Here is a 16,179-nt window from a genome sequence, read left to right as displayed (position 1 = left end):
CCTATCTATGTCTCTTTGCAGCCGACAACAGCCCTCCTTACTATCCACAACTCCACCAATCTTCGTATCGTCTGCAAATTTACTGACCCACCCTTCAACTCCCTCATCCAAGTCATTAATGAAAATCACAAACAGCAGAGGACCCAGAACTGATCCCTGCGGTACGCCACTGGTAACTGGGATCCAGGCTGAATATTTGCCATCCACCACCACTCTCTGACTTCTATCGGTTAGCCAGTTTGTTATCCAACTGGCCAAATTTCCCACTATCCCATGCCTCCTTACTTTCTGCAGAAGCCTACCATGGGGAACCTTATCAAATGCCTTACTAAAATCCATGTACACTACACCACTGCTTTACCTTCATCCACATGCTTGGTCACCTCCTCAAAGAATTCAATAAGATTTGTAAGGCAAGACCTACCCCTCACAAATCCGTGCTGACTATCCCTAATCAAGCAGTGTCTTTCCAGATGCTCAGAAATCCTATCCTTCAGTACCATTTCCATTACTTTGCCTACCACCGAAGTAAGACTAACTGGCCTGTAATTCCCAGGGTTATCCCTAGTCCCTTTTTTGAACGGGGGCACGACATTCGCCACTCTCCAATCCCCTGGTACCACTCCTGTTGACAGTGAGGACGAAAAGATCATTGCCAACGGCTCTGCAATTTCATCTCTTGCTTCCCATAGAATCCTTGGATATATCCCGTCAGGCCCGGGGGACTTGTCTATCCTCAAGTTTTTCAAAATGCCCAACACATCTTCCTTCCTAACAAGTATTTCCTCGAGCTTACCAGTCTGTTTCACACTGTCCTCTCCAACAATATCGCCCCTCTCATTTGTAAATACAGAAGAAAAGTACTCGTTCAAGACCTCTCCTATCTCTTCAGACTCAATACACAATCTCCCGCTACTGTCCTTGATCGGACCTACCCTCGCTCTAGTCATTCTCATATTTCTCACATATGTGTAAAAGGCCTTGGGGTTTTCCTTGATCCTACCCGCCAAAGATTGTTCATGCCCTCTCTTAGCTCTCCTAATCCCTTTCTTCAGTTCCCTCCTGGCTATCTTGTATCCCTCCAATGCCCTGTCTGAACCTTGTTTCCTCAGCCTTACATAAGTCTCCTTTTTCCTCTTAACAAGACATTCAACCTCTCTTGTCAACCATGGTTCCCTCACTCGACCATCTCTTCCCTGCCTGACAGGGACATACATATCAAGGACACATAGTACCTGTTCCTTGAACAAGTTCCACATTTCACTTGTGTCCTTCCCTGACAGCCTATGTTCCCAACTTATGCACTTCAATTCTTGTCTGACAACATTGTATTTACCCTTCCCCCAATTGTAAACCTTGCCCTGTTGCACGCACCTATCCCTCTCCATTACTAAAGTGAATGTCACAGAATTGTGGTCACTATCTCCAAAATGCTCCCCCACTAACAAATCTATCACTTGCCCTGGTTCATTACCAAGTACTAAATCCAATATTGCCCCTCCTCTGGTCGGATAATCTACATACTGTGTTAGAAAAGCTTCCTGGACACACTGCACAACACCACCCCATCCAAACTATTCGATCTAAAGAGTTTCCACTCAATATTTGGGAAGCTAAAGTCACCCATGACTACTACCCTGTGACTTCTGCACCTTTCCAAAATCTGTTTCCCAATCTGTTCCTCCACATCTCTGCTACTATTGGGGGGCCTATAGAAAACTCCTAACAAGGTGACTGCTCCTTTCCTATTTCTAACTTCAACCCATACTACCTCATTAGGGTGATACTCCTCGAACTGCCTTTCTGCAGCTGTTATACTATCTCTAATTAACAATGCCACCCCCCCACCTCTTTTACCCCCCTCCCTAATCTTATTGAAACATCTATAACCAGGGACCTCCAACAACCATTTCTGCCCCCCTTCTATCCAAGTTTCCGTGATGGCCACCACATCGTAGTCCCAAGTACCGATCCATGCCTTAAGTTCACCCACCTTATTCCTGATGCTTCTTGCGTTAAAGTATATACACTTCAACCCATCTCCGTGCCTGCAAGTACTCTCCTTTGTCAGTGTTCCCTTCCCCACTGCCTCATTACACGCTTTGGCGTCCTGAATATCGGCTACCTTAGTTGCTGGACTACAAATCTGGTTCCCATTCCCCTGCCAAATGAGTTTAAACCCTCCCGAAGAGTACTAGAAAACCTCCCTCCCAGGATATTGGTGCCCCTCTGGTTCAGATGCAACCCGTCCTGCTTGTACAGGTCCCACCTTCCCCAGAATGTGCTCCAATTATCCAAATACCTGAAGCCCTCCCTCCTACACCATTCCTGCAGCCACGTGTTCAACTGCACTCTCTCCCTATTCCTAGCCTCGCTATCACGTGGCACCGGCAACAAACCAGAGATGACAACTCTGTCTGTCCTGGCTTTTAACTTCCAGCCTAACTCCCTAAACTTGTTTATTACCTCCACACCCCTTTTCCTACCTATGTCGTTGGTACCAATGTGCACCACGACTTCTGGCTGCTCGCCCTCCCCCTTAAGGATCCTGAAGACACGATCTGAGACATCCCTGACCCTGGCACCCGGGAGGCAACATACCTTCCGGGAGTCTCGCTCGCGATCACAGAATCTCCTATCTATTCCCCTAACCATTGAATCTCCTATAACTATTGCTTTTCTATTCTCCCCCTTCCCTTCTGAGCCCCAGAGCCAGACTCAGTGCCAGAGACCTGGCTGCTAGGGCCTTCCCCCGGTAGGTCATCCCCCCCAACAGCATCCAAAACGGTATACTTGTTTTGAAGGGGAACGGCCACGAGGGTTCCCTGCACTTTCTGCCTGTTTGTTTTTTTCCCCCTGACTGTAACCCAGCTATTCTTGTCCTGTATCTTGGGTGTGGTTCCCTCCTTGTAACTATTCTCAATCACCCCCTCTGCCTCCCGGATGATCCGAAGTTCATCCTTCTTCAGCTCCAGTTCCCTAACACGGTCTTTGAGGAGCTGAAGTTGGGTGCACTTCCCGCAGGTATAGTCAGCGGGGACACCGGTGGTATCCCTCACCACCCACGTCCTACAGGAGGAGCATGCAACTGGACTAGCCTCCATCCCCTCTTACCTGACAGAATATAGCTGCCCTGTGGACTAACTAGATCTCCGCCCTCCGACTCTGCTCCCAGTCAGCTACACTTTCTGTAAACTCCTGGCTCTCTTCTCACTCTTTGCGGAAATGTCGGAAACAAAATGAAAGGAGCACCTTACTCCCTCCTCACCTAACTCCCTCGGTCACCAAACTCTTACTATAGCACTCAAATGCACCAAATTCAGCACTCAGTGCAACAAGAAAAAAAAGGGCACCTGGCTTCTTCATTCAGATAGAGGGGCAGCTAGAGTGAGCTCCATTCTACTCTGGCATTGTCACTGATAGATACCAGAAAGTACCTTAGAGGGCCGAAGGGCCTGTTCCTGTGCTGTACTTATCTTTGTTCTTTGTACCTGCCCCATGGAATGCATGCCTGGTCTAAACAGTGGGCTAAACAGCTGGCTTGTAATGCAGAACAAGGCCAGCAGCGCGGGTTCAATTCCCGTACCAGCCTCCCATAACAGGCGCCGGAATGTGGCGACTAGGGGCTTTTCACAGTAACTTCATTGAAGCCTACTTGTGACAATAAGTGATTATTATTATATTATTATGTCCTGTAACAGTGCGAGGTCTCCATGGCGGCCATCGCCTTAGCTGTGTTGACCTTGTTTTGTGGGAGTGTTGGCACAAACACCTCAAACAGGACGGACTCCTCCGTGCACCTTCCAATCCGAGGAATGGACCAGAGATCCCTTCCTGATCTTCCCGAGTTTGCCTTTGAAGCTCCAGCAACTGAGGGACGACCGAATCCAGAGGCTTGTCCTCTGACTGGAACTCAGCAGATTCCTGGCCTCCAGCAATATTCTGATTGCCCGCACCCCGGGACGTCCCTGCCTCTGCCTGCTGTGGATCTGAGAGTGTGATTTAGTTTAGATGGGCAGCATGACCGGCGCAGGCTTGGAGGGCCGAAGGGCCTGTTCCTGTGCTGTACTTTTCTTTGTTCTTTGATGTACTCACCAGATTGTGACCCCAAGGCTACTCTAGAGCGAGGCCCCATGAGGTGTGTGTGTCTGCGCTGGTGGAGGGTTGGCGCTATGATGGTTCTTCTGTTTTGGGGTCCATGAATTCCTCGTCTGTGCTGCTGTCAGGGTTGGAGTAGAAAATCTGGCTGGCAAACTCCCTGGGCTACTTCCCAGATGTGCCTGTGAAAGAAAGGCGAGGTCATTAGTGCATGGCAGGAGCCTGAGACAAAGGAGACGTGACTCAGTATTGCTGTCTGATGGATGATGCAATGCTGGCTTTATCGCCATGGCCCTCGCCATCAGCAGAGGTGCGGTAAACATCCTCTCCGACCAGCTGGATGGCTCTGTCCTCTTAAATGCGAGGACCTTAAGGTCCCTCCCCACCTCTGGGATCTCTCCCACTTAGTGTGTGCCAGCTTCTCCTGTATGAACACAGATGGAGAGAGTGTTAGCAGGATGCCAGGGCAGATGTTAAGGATGCCTGACACATCTGCAGAGGAGATGAAGATGCCTGTGGCCGAGTGAGTGGTGGCGTCACTTGAGCTGGCAGTGAATGAGATCCCTGTGGATGAGTGTGTGAGTTGAGAATGATGAGAAGAGTGACTTACCCCTGACAGAACAGAGCAGATCCTTCATTCTCTTCCTGCACTGGATGGCTGACCCCTTCTGCAGTGTGTTGTCACTGACCAGCACTGCCACCGCCTCTCACGCTGAGATTGTGACCGCTCTGAACACGGATAAATTATATCATGGCGAGCCTCTACCGCATCGAGGAGTCTCTCCAGATTTGGGGGCAAATTTCCTGGCAGCCATCACTTCCTGGCGACCTGTAAAGTGTGATTGGTGTGTACTTGGGCGACCTTTAAATGTGGCGCTGAGGTGATGACAGGGCAGGCAAATCAGAGGCCTCCTTACCAGTGATATGGCGTAGATGACACTATATGGTGCAAAAAGCCGCCATTGACGTCAGTGACTTCAATGCTGCTTTTCCAGCCGGACATCAGCCTTTGCCTATTTTCAGGAAAATCTCACCCAGTTCCTCCTTATTTACTCTGTCAAAATTGTTTATTGTTTCAACACTTACAGTAATAATCTTGAGAATAATCTATAATAATCTTTATTATCACAAGTAGGCTTACGTTAACACTGGAATGAAGTTACTGTGAAAAGCTCTCTCCTTAACCTTCTTTGCTCTGAGGAGAACAATCCCAACTATCTATCCAGATAGAATCATCCCTAATTTCTCCATCATTCACATAGAATTTTGCAGTGCAGAAGAAGGCCATTCGGCCCATCGAGTCGGCACTGGCACCCGGAGGGCACGCAGACATGTGGAGAAAGTGCAAATTCCACACAGGCAGGCAGGAATTGAACCCGAGTCCCTGGGGCTGTGAGGCCGCAGTGCTAACCACTGTGTTGCCTTGCCGCCCTGAACTCTGTTGACGTGTTTATAAATCTACTTACCAATAACCTGTTTGAGATTTTGTGTACGGAGGAGGTTTTCCTTCCCTGAGAGTTGAGACAGTTTTATACAGAAAATAATTCCGTTGAATGTGAATTAGAGAAACGATCAATGTAACATCAGTGTACAAACGGGATAAATGGTGGCAACTTATACACGTTGGGAAAGTAAGATGTGACTGTTGTGGGTGCCTGCTGCAAGTTTTGAAAATAAGTTGAGAAATGAAACTTTTTCTTGACCAAACTTTTACCAAGATGAGGTTTATTTGTTTTATAGAATCAGATCATCTTCAAAACAAGAGTTCCAAATGTGGGCAAGCATGTGATTTTGGTGCATTTTTATCAGCCTTTGTATCCGTCATTCCCAGTCGGGGTGATGGTAGATGGAGGCCGTCCCTATACTGGTGAGTATATTGGCCATTAGATGGACTGTACTGGTTTTTAACATTCTCCAGCCACTGCGGGGTATATTGAGGGGTATATTCGACCTGGATTGGTGTAGAGCAGATTAATTAGAATTATAATAATACCCGTGCTGGCGCAAACCATGCATGCACCCCCCCCCCCAACTGATCCACTGTGGCACAGCGACCCTCTATGTAGCGCAGCAAATTGAGGAAATATAGCCCCTCCCCACCCTCACCAACATCCCTCACCTCCACCTTAAGTCGGGTCAGTCCTTTTGGGACCCATGCACACAACCTGAGGTAACACGATTTCATCCCTGAGGAAACTTGGAATTTGAACGGTCCTCGTAAGAAGTCACAAACGAACAAAAGCCTTGTGAAAGACCAACGTAGAAGGTTGTTGGGTTCGACCTCACACAAAGCCCATGGGCATCCCATGGGCAGCACGGTAGCACAAGTGGAAAGCACTGTGGCTTCACAGCGTCAGGGTCCCAGGTTCGATTCCCCGCTGGGTCACTGTCTGTGCGGAGTCTGCACCTTCTCCCCGTGTCTGCGTGGGTTTCCTCCGGGTGCTCCGGCTTCCTCCCACAGTCCAAAGAGGTGCAGGTTAGGTGGATTGGCCATGATAAATTGCCCTTAGTGACCAAAAGATTAGATGGGGTTATTGGGTTACGGGTGGACAGTTAAGGGTGGAAGTGAGGGTTTAAATGGGTCGGTGCAGACTCGATGGGCCGAATGGCCTCCTCCTGCACTGTATGTTCTAAAAACCACGGCAGATGTCGAGACTTGACGCAATGGAAAATTTTTAACTCTCCTGTGAGCAACTGTGGTCATCTGTTAAGACTATGGACTGGCTCAGCGCCCAACTCATAAATACGAAGGAGGTATTACAGTGGTACACACTGCCACTTCTGACATAATATCCTGGCTTGATTGCCTTCATGTAAAATTACAGTTGTTGTGCTGCATCCAGCTATAGAACAAAGAACAAAGAAAAATACAGCACATGAACAGGTCCTTCGGCCCTCCAAGCCTCCGCCGACCATGCTGCCCGTCTAAACTAAAATCTTCTGTTTAGCACAGGGCTAAATCGCTGGCTTTGAAAGCAGACCAAGGCAGGCCAGCAGCACGGTTCAATTCCCATACCAGCCTCCCCGAACAGGTGCCGGAATGTGGCGACTAGGGGCTTTTCACAGTAACTTCATTTGAAGCCTACTTGTGACAATAAGCGATTTTCATTTGAAAAAAATGAAATGAAAATCGCTTATTGTCACAAGTACGCTTCAAATGAAGTTACTGTGAAAAGCCCCTAGTCGCCACATTCCGGCGCCTGTTCGGGGAGGCTGGTACAGCTGTTTTTCATTTCTACACTTCCTGGGTCCGTATCCCTCTATTCCCATCCTATTCATGTATTTGTCAAGATGCCCCTTAAACGTCACTCTCGTCCCTGCTTCCACCACCTCCTCCGGTAGCGAGTTCCAGACACCCACTACCCTCTGTGTAAAAAAAACTTGCCTTGTATATCTCCTCTAAACCTTGCCCCTCGCACCTTAAACGTATGCCCCATAGTAATTGACCCCTCTACCCTGGGGAAAAGCCTCTGACTATCCACTCTGTCTATGCCCCTCATAATTCTGTAGACCTCTATCAGGTCGCCCCTCAACCTCTTTCGTTACAGTGAGAAAAAAACGAGTTTATCCAACCTGTCCTCATAGCTAATGCCCTCCATACCAGGCAACATCCTGGTAAATCTCTTCTGCACCCTCTCTAAAGCCTCCACATCCTTCTGGTAGTGTGGCGACCAGAATTGAACACTATACTCCAAGTGTGGCCTAACTAAGGTTCTATACAGCTGCAACATGACTTGCCAATTCTTATACTCAATGCCCCGGCCAATGAAGGCAAGCATGCCGTATGCCTTCTTGACTACCTTCTCCACCTGTATTGCCCTTTCAGTGACCTGTGGACCTGTACACCTAGATCTCTCTGACTACGCTAGATCTCTCTGACAAAAGAAGAAGAACCAGAATAATGGTTTCAATTATGAGAACAGGGTTTCATAGACTAGGTTTGTATTCCCTCCAGTGAGCAAACTAAAGAGGTGATCTAATTGTGGTGTTGAAGATAACTAAAGGATTTGATAGGCTAGATGGAGAAAAACTATTTCATTTGGTGAGGGAATCCTGAGAAGTAGATCATAGCCTTAACGTTAGAGCCAGGAGGGTATGATGGGGAAGTTAGGAAGCACTTTGTTCACCAAGAAGCAGCAAGGTTTGAGAGTTAGTGAAGAAAATGGAAAGCCTGCCAAGGAACATTCTGAAAGTTAATTTGAAAGTGTTTCACTCCTTCAAAAGTTCTGTGAGGCGCAGTGTTATATTGTAAATATGCTTTTAATGCAGAAACTCTTTATGCGTATCTGTCCTTTAAAGATAAGGTGACCCTCGCAATGTCCAGCCATGTGTGTTTGTTTAAATGCATTACAGTACTTTTCCAATGGAGAAAGCACTATGATGCAGTGAAAAATATTGCCAAATGTAGGTCAGCATGTGCTGTCATCTTTTCTACTGTGAGTTAACAAGCTCTTTTTTAAAAAAAAGAAAATGCTTGACACGCTTTAAAAAAATCTAACATCCGAAATTGATTGACAGACTTTGAAATTGAAATGAACACCTGTTCTTTCCTTCCCAGTGAATAAAGTAAAGTCGCCATAGTCCCAGATGACCATAGACTGTTTCCCCTTTTGAGGGGGAGAGCTGACTGGTGGAGATTTAACCTGAGGATCACTACACCTCTGGCGAGGTGCAGGGTTGAGAAGGAGGGGCCTTAATGAATAACCTCAGCCAGTACGGGAATTGAACCCATGCTGTTGCTGTCACTCTGCATCACAAACCAGCTGTTCAGCTAACTGACTAAACCAGCTCTCAGTGACTCGTCTATTATTGCTGATGTGGCCATTATCAATGCTTGGCTGAGTTTCAAGTGCTAATGGGTTTCAAAGCGGGAGATTTTCAATTAATCGGAGAATGACTTACAGTTCCAAGAAGAAAAAGTAACAAGATTGTCCCTTCAGTGTGGTTTCTGGTTTGTTCACACGAACTAAGAGGATTACGAGTTTTATTATTTTTTTTCACAGTTTTTCACAGTATCAATGATTATGGAGACTTTTATTGGATGTTGAAAGGTTTATTTTTGTTCCAAGGAATTTAAAATAGTTTCCATTGATATTGCATGGAATCTGAGGAGTGAGCATAGTGCGTCCTGGGTGAATGGAGGATACATTGGGGGGTGAGGGGTGGAAGCACAGAGTTGGCATGGTGAGTACATGTGGGAATATAGGTGGGGGGTGATGGAGATGAGGGGTGAAATTATCGTTTGAGAGACAATGTTCACCCGCCAGTGCAGAATTGCACCTGATTTTGCTGGGAGCACAAATCAGGAAACGATTCCCAATCCATAGCCATGCAAATTTGTGCATGGCGAGGATTGCAAGAGATTCCCAAGGGAATACCGCTAGCGGGCCACTATAACAAGGTCCCGCGGCTGGGCCCCCCACCCCATCTGCCACCGCATCGCAGTTCCCCCCGTCCCGTCCCCCCCCCCTCCTCCCCCACCCCCCAAGTATGGGGATGACCCGACCCATCCCAGGGGTCTTTTTACGCAGGGGTTTCCTGACAGGGGTCACTCTCTGGTGGTCTGTGGGAGGGTCTGCTTAATTACGGGTTCTCTTCGGTTATGAACTAAAACTATACCTTCACCTGTTTGTTTTTAGGATTTGTCAGTGCTTTCTTCTGTCCACACGGGTTTGGATGTCGCACCCAGGTCACTTCAGGCAATAGAATAGAATTGGATGTAAAGAATCCGGAGTTGTCCGTAATTCTTACTGTTCCGAAAGAGAAAGCACTTTGGGTGGTAAGTTTTGAATAAATACTCGCAGAATTATTTTATTAAATTAATTTAAGGGATGTGGGCCTCGCTGCTCAGACCAGCATTTATTGCCCATCCCTAGTTGCTCTTCAGAAGGTGGGGGTGAGCTGCCTTCTTCAACCGCTGCAGTCCATGTGGTGTAGGTACACCCACTGTGCTGTTAGGGAGGGAGTTCCAGGGTGTTGCCCCAGCGACAGTGAAGGAACGGTGATATATTTCCAAGTCAGGATGGTGAGTGACTGGGAGGGGGGCCTCCAGGTGGTGGGATTCCCAGTTATCTGCTGCTCTTGTCCTTCTAGATGAGGAAAATTATTGCTGCTGTATTTCTTGCATCACTTGCATTTATATAGTGCCTTGAATATAGTAAACTGTTCCAAGGCAGTTCACAGGAGGGATTAATCAAATAATTTGTTGACATTGAACCGCATAATGGACAAGCGAACAAAAGCAGTTTTAAGGAACATTTTCTGATACTGTCTCAGGATGTTGGTTTTGCTGGCTAGGCCAGCATTGGTGGGAGTTGGTAATCCCTAATTACCCTCAAAAAGTTGTGGTGAGCTGCCTTTGCTGCAGTCCATGTGGTGTATGTACACCCACTGTGCTGTTAGGGAGGGCGTTCCAGCTGAAAAGAAGAAAGAAAGGAAATGAAATGAAATGAAAATCACTTATTGTCACGAGTAGGCTTCAAATGAAGTTACTGTGAAAAGCCCCTAGTCGCCACATTCCGGCACCTGTTCGGGGAGGCTGGCACGGGAATCGAACCGTGCTGCTGGCCTGCCTTGGTCTACTTTAAAAGCCAGGTTTAGGAAGGGAGCTCCAGGACTAAAATGTACCTGATTGTTGTGAAGTCATTTGGGATATTGTGAGGTTGTGAAAGGTCCAATATAAACGCAAGTCTTTCCTTCTCTCTTCTGTCTGCAGCAGGGAAACAAGGCTCTCTTAAAATGACCGCTTTCATTCTGTCTTAAAGCAGTAAAGTGTGTTAGGAAACATGCAGGACTTTGTTCAAAGATTGTTATTACAGCAAAGAGTTATTCAGGAAGGGAATGTCCTGTACAGTCAATCTTAACATATCGGAGCGGCTTCGATAAGCACTCGGCAAAGAAACCAAGAAGAGTTCAAGAGTGAAGCAGAAAAGATAAATAAAAGCAGATGACCTGGGCATGGGTGTGGGTGTGCCAGGTACAATTCCTGTCTCTGAATGGGTGATATCCAAGGTGCTCTTAAGGATGCGATAGGAGGAAGTGGTTAGCGTTGTTGTAATGTCGGGTAGGAGGGATGACTCCTGCTCCTTCCAGCTCCTTGATCAGGCTGGTTCTTGCCACATTGCGTTGAACAAATTCAGCCCGCAAAGATTGTCATCGTGGGGCGAGTGAAAATTAAAAGTGGCCATTCAAAGGGCAATGGACTCTGATTTTAATACTTATTCTGTATTGCTGTGTGCCCTTGCTACCAACATATCAACCTTCTCCAATATGGCAGGCAGAATAGTGCATGCTTCCACCCACCACATTGAGTTTAGTATGTCGATTAACACTGGCACGAGCACTATGGGCCAATTTGCCTCCTCCTGAATTGAAATTTCTCTGCCGAAATCTCTTTGTCATGGCTAAGTTACTTACAGTCTGAAATATATTTTTCTTTCTTAGGACTACATCTTAATTGTTCCTTCAGAGAGTTATGATCCTGACTTAGGAAATGAACAACCTCTGGATAAGTCCTTTGATTTCATTACTGCCTGTGGTGCAAATAGCTTTTACATCGAGTGAGTATAATTAACTTTGGTGTACTTTGCATTTTATATTCCCCTAAAGCTAAGTAGAAAATAATTGGCTGGAGTCACATGCAGCTAAACTGATGTTTTTTTCGATCAAGCTTGTCTTGGCAATAACTCTGAAACATGTCAACGTGAGTATAGAATAGAATTCTCTATACCCTGGTTAAACCTCCTTTGGAATATTGTGCCTACGACCGGCTGCCAAACTGTATGAAGGATGTCAAGGCCTCAGAGAGGGTACAGCGAGGTTTCCTAGAATGGTACGTAGAGTCACATGGAGAAGCTGGGATTGATCGCCTCGGAACAGAGAAGCTTTAGAGGAGATTTCAATTGAGATGTTGCAAATCATGAATTGTTTTGATGAAGTATATCAGGGGAAACTGACCTCAGGTCATTTATTTTATTCTGTCATGGGATGCGTGCGTCGCTGGTGAGGTAGCATTTATTGCCCATCCCTAATTGCCTTTGAGAAGGTGCTGGTAAGCTGCCTTCTTGAACTGCTGTAGTCCACCTGGTGTAGGTACACCCACAGTGCTGTTGGGAAGGGAATTCCAGAACTTTGACCCAGCGATAGTGAAAGAGTGGCGATATAACCCCCAAGTCAGGATGGGGGAGGGGGTTAGGGTAGAAGGTTTCCTTGCCCATGTTTGACTTGGTGCCATGAGACTTCATGGGGTCTGAAGTCGATGTTGAGCAACTCTCTCCTGCCTGTACACGGTGGGACAGAGCATACCCAGGGGTGGTGGTGGAGGTATCTGGGAGATTGTATGTAAGGTATGGGGCGGGATTCTCTGACCCCGAGCCGGGTCGGAGAATAAAAGGGCCGGTCGCGATTCACGGAGAATTGGCTCCATTGGCGCCGGTCGGAGGCCGCTCTACACGCCCCCCCCCCCCCCCGGCGATTCTCCGCGTGGGATGGGCCGAGTGGCCGCCGAGATAGCCCGAGTCCCGCCGGCGTCGTTCACATGTGGTCTTACCCGGCGGGTCCTCAGCGCCCATCCTGCGGGGGGCGGCCTGGTGGGGGGGAGGGGGGTTGCGATCCCGGGGGGTGTCTCTGCCGTGGCCTGGCCCACGATCAGGGCCTACCGATCGGCGGGCTGGCTTCTCCTGGTGGGGGCCTCTTTTAATCTGCTCCGGGACCCTGTAGCTCTACGCCATGTTGTGTCGGGGCCGGTGCGGAGAAGGAAACTAGCGCGCATGCTCGAGTTCGCGCCGGCCGCAGCAAACACGCGCAGACCCGCGGCGTCCGTTTGGCGCCGGTATCGGCAGCTGGAGCTGCGTGAGTCGCTCCAGTGTCGTGCTGGCCTCCTGTCGGGCCTAGGATCGCTGCTCCTGGGGGCCTGTTGACGCCGTCGTAAAACGCAACGGCGTTTACGACGGCGTCAACACTTAGCCTCAGGATCAGAGAATCCCACCCATGATTCTGTGAGTATGACCATGTCAGACTGTCGCTTGACCAGCCTGTGGAACAGCCCCCCCTAATTCAGGCAGAAGCTACCCCCAGACATCAGTGAGGGTGACCTTTCAGGTTTAACCGAGTTGGGTTTCCGTTGTCATTTCTGATGCCCAGGTCGATGCCAAATGATCCATCTGATTTCATTTCTTATTGACTTTTCTGCAGCAGTTTGATACAACTGAGTGGCTTGCTCGGCTATTTCAGAGGGCATTTAAGAGTCAATCACATTATTGTGCCTCTGGAGTTGCATGTAGGCCAGGCCAGGTGAGGACGGCAGATTTCCTTCCCTAAAGGGCATTAGTGAACCAGATGGATTTTTTTTTACTGCAATCGAAAATGGTTTCACGGTCACCATTACTGAGACCAGCTTTCAATTCCAGAGTTAACAATTGAATTTAAATTTCACTGACTGCCGCACCACTGGTTTACTAACCCAGTAACATCGACACTGCACCATTGCCACCACTTTCCGCCTCCTCCCCTAACCTATTGCCCATCACCCCACTTTCTGACAAAAGAAACAGCTAATTTGGTTTTAGAGCAAAGTAAAGGGTGATGGAAGCAGATTGATTCATAGCTTTCGAAAGAGAATTGGATAAAGTCCACCTATTTAAGGGCCAAACATCCTCTGCAGTTCAGATTCCCAGCTTATGCACAGTTTGGGCCCAGGATGAAGACTGGAATAGAGGCCAGGACACAGATATGCTGGCTTAGCAATACAGGAATGCTAAGCTGCAGAGGCTTGTGCGATCTTGCTGGAATTGGGCTGTTGCATTCGCACAGAAGTGTTTTATGAAGCGCAAGATTGTTGGAGACAAATCATCCAGAACGAGCTTTAGGAAGCCTTCCAGTAAATATTTAAATGTCAAAATAAAAATGCTACAGATGCTGGAAATCTGATGTTTGAGCCTCGGAACAGGGCGTTGATGTTTTACAGCGTAATAGGTAAGGAAGAGACGGAATTGGGACTCATTCAGGAACTCTCTCAAAGAACCAGCTCAGGCCTGGCGAGCCAGGTGGCCTTGTTCTCTGTTATGTGGTTCAATGATCCAGTACCTGGGGCATTCACACTGCTTTTCTACTTTTGAAAGGACAGTTGATGACTGACCAGGTCGATTAGCTGAAACGGGGCTTGGGCTAAGGCTACAGGTTTTTTCAGAGTGAGGAAAGCAGTTGTGTAGTGAGGCACCTGTACCTCTCCACCTCACCTACTCGCGACTGAATCGGAAATAGCATCTGGAAAAGCCAGGACCCTTCTTGGCCACAGATTAAACTGGGATTGCCATAGTTTCCACAATAAAATAGGGGAAACTAATATTAAAACAAATTCTCAAGCTTCACAATTACTATTATTTTGGTAGTGTGGTGAAATAAGGAAATATTTGTATTTAAATATCACCTTTCACGATTTAGGAAATGCTTGACAGATGTAATTTTGACAAAGCAGCCAATTTGCTCGCAGCAAACTCCCATAAACAGCAATCTGGTAATTTGTTTATTTTTATACTGTTGATTGAGGGTTAAACATTAGCCCTATGACCTGGGAAGAACATAAGAACATAAGAACTAGGAACAGGAGTAGGCCATCTGGCCCCTCGAGCCCGCTCCGCCATTCAATGAGATCGTGGCTGATCTTTGTGGACTCAGCTCCACTCTCCGGCCCGTACACCATATCCCCGAATCCCTTTATTCTTTAGAAAGGTATCTATCTTTTTCTTAAAAACGTTTAAAGAAGGAGCCTCTACTGCTTCACTGGGAAGAACTCCCCTGTCTATTTCACAATGGTATTTTGAGATCTCTTACATTCACTGAAGGACGGGTCTCGGCTTATCGCATCCAAAAATTAAAATTTCTTGGGATAGATGTTCATAGATTCATAGAATTTACAGTGCAGAAGGAGGCCATTCAGCCCATCGAGTCTGCACCGGCTCCTTGAAAGAGCACCCTACCCAAGCCCACACCCCCACCCTATCCCCATAACCCAGTAACCCCACCCAATACTAAGGACAATTTTGGACACTAAGGGCAATTTATCATGGCCAATCCACCTAACCTGCACATCTTTGGACCGTGGGAGGAAACCGGAGCACCCGGTGGAAACCCACGCACACACGGGGAGAACGTGCAGACTCCGCACAGACAGTGACCCAAGCCGGGAATCGAACCTGGGACCCTGGAGCTGTGAAACAATTGTGCTAATCACTATGCTACCGTGCTGCCTTTTTTTTTTACATTTACATGTAAAGAAAATATTTCCACTTATAGGTGGGGTCCAAAGCTAGGGGGCATGAATGGTCACTGATCAACCTAATAAATAGTTCAGGTGAAACATCTTTCTCCAGAAAGTGGTAACAAGTTTTTTTAATTCTGGCTAGGACAGAATTGATCGGCCGTCCCTAATTGCCCCGAGAAGGTGGCAATGAGACACTGCCTTGGCACGCTGCAGTCCCTGTGGTGTAGGTACATCCACAGTGCTGGTAGGGAGGGAGTTCCAGGATGTTGATCCAGCGACAGTGAAGGAATGGCGATATAGGGGGAGATGGTGGTGTAACGTGGTAATATCACTGAACTAATAATGCAGAGGCCCAGGTTAATATCCTGGAGATATGGGTTCGCACCCACTACAGAAGCTGGTGGAATTTAAATTTGATGAATAAATCTGGAATGTAAAGCGATTCTCGGTAATGGTGACCATGACAAATATCATCAATTATCATCAAAAACCCATCTGGTGCACTAATGTTCTTTAGGCAAGGAAATCTGCCATCTTTATCTGGTCTGGCCTACATGTGAAATGTAGCTCTGAAATGGCCAAGCAAGCCACTCAGTTCACGGGCAAGTAGGGATTGACAACAAATGTACTTTTGTCAAAGCCTTTCAACTGGCACTCATCTGGAAATTGATGCACCTTTATGCCTTACCTTATCTATGATAGGATTCTGAAAAGGCCAAATGCTTGGGCGAATTGTTACAACCAATTTTGAACATGTTTTCCTCATACCCGGCAAATAATTCCTGCACAGTTGTGAAGAGCATAAAGAACTTGCATATCGA

At 47.4% G+C, this 16,179-nt stretch overlaps 1 protein-coding gene across 3 annotated transcripts in view; it reads left to right on the top strand.

Moving 5' to 3' along the window:
• The window catches only part of lama3 (laminin, alpha 3), an 858,151-nt gene that overhangs the window by 606,313 nt on the left and 235,659 nt on the right, over nucleotides 1-16,179 (top strand). For all 3 annotated transcript variants that reach the window (XM_072468523.1, XM_072468524.1, XM_072468522.1), the window contains exons 30-32: nucleotides 5,839-5,965; nucleotides 9,738-9,877; nucleotides 11,542-11,657. In XM_072468523.1, coding sequence (XP_072324624.1) covers nucleotides 5,839-5,965; nucleotides 9,738-9,877; nucleotides 11,542-11,657 — 383 coding nt within the window. The remainder of the gene's footprint in view (nucleotides 1-5,838; nucleotides 5,966-9,737; nucleotides 9,878-11,541; nucleotides 11,658-16,179) is intronic.

This window comes from Scyliorhinus torazame, chromosome 11 (genome assembly GCF_047496885.1).
Source record: "Scyliorhinus torazame isolate Kashiwa2021f chromosome 11, sScyTor2.1, whole genome shotgun sequence".
NCBI classification, from domain to species: domain Eukaryota; kingdom Metazoa; phylum Chordata; class Chondrichthyes; order Carcharhiniformes; family Scyliorhinidae; genus Scyliorhinus; species Scyliorhinus torazame.
Note: the sequence above shows the minus strand (reverse complement) of the source record. Positions and strands in the feature narration are given on the sequence as shown.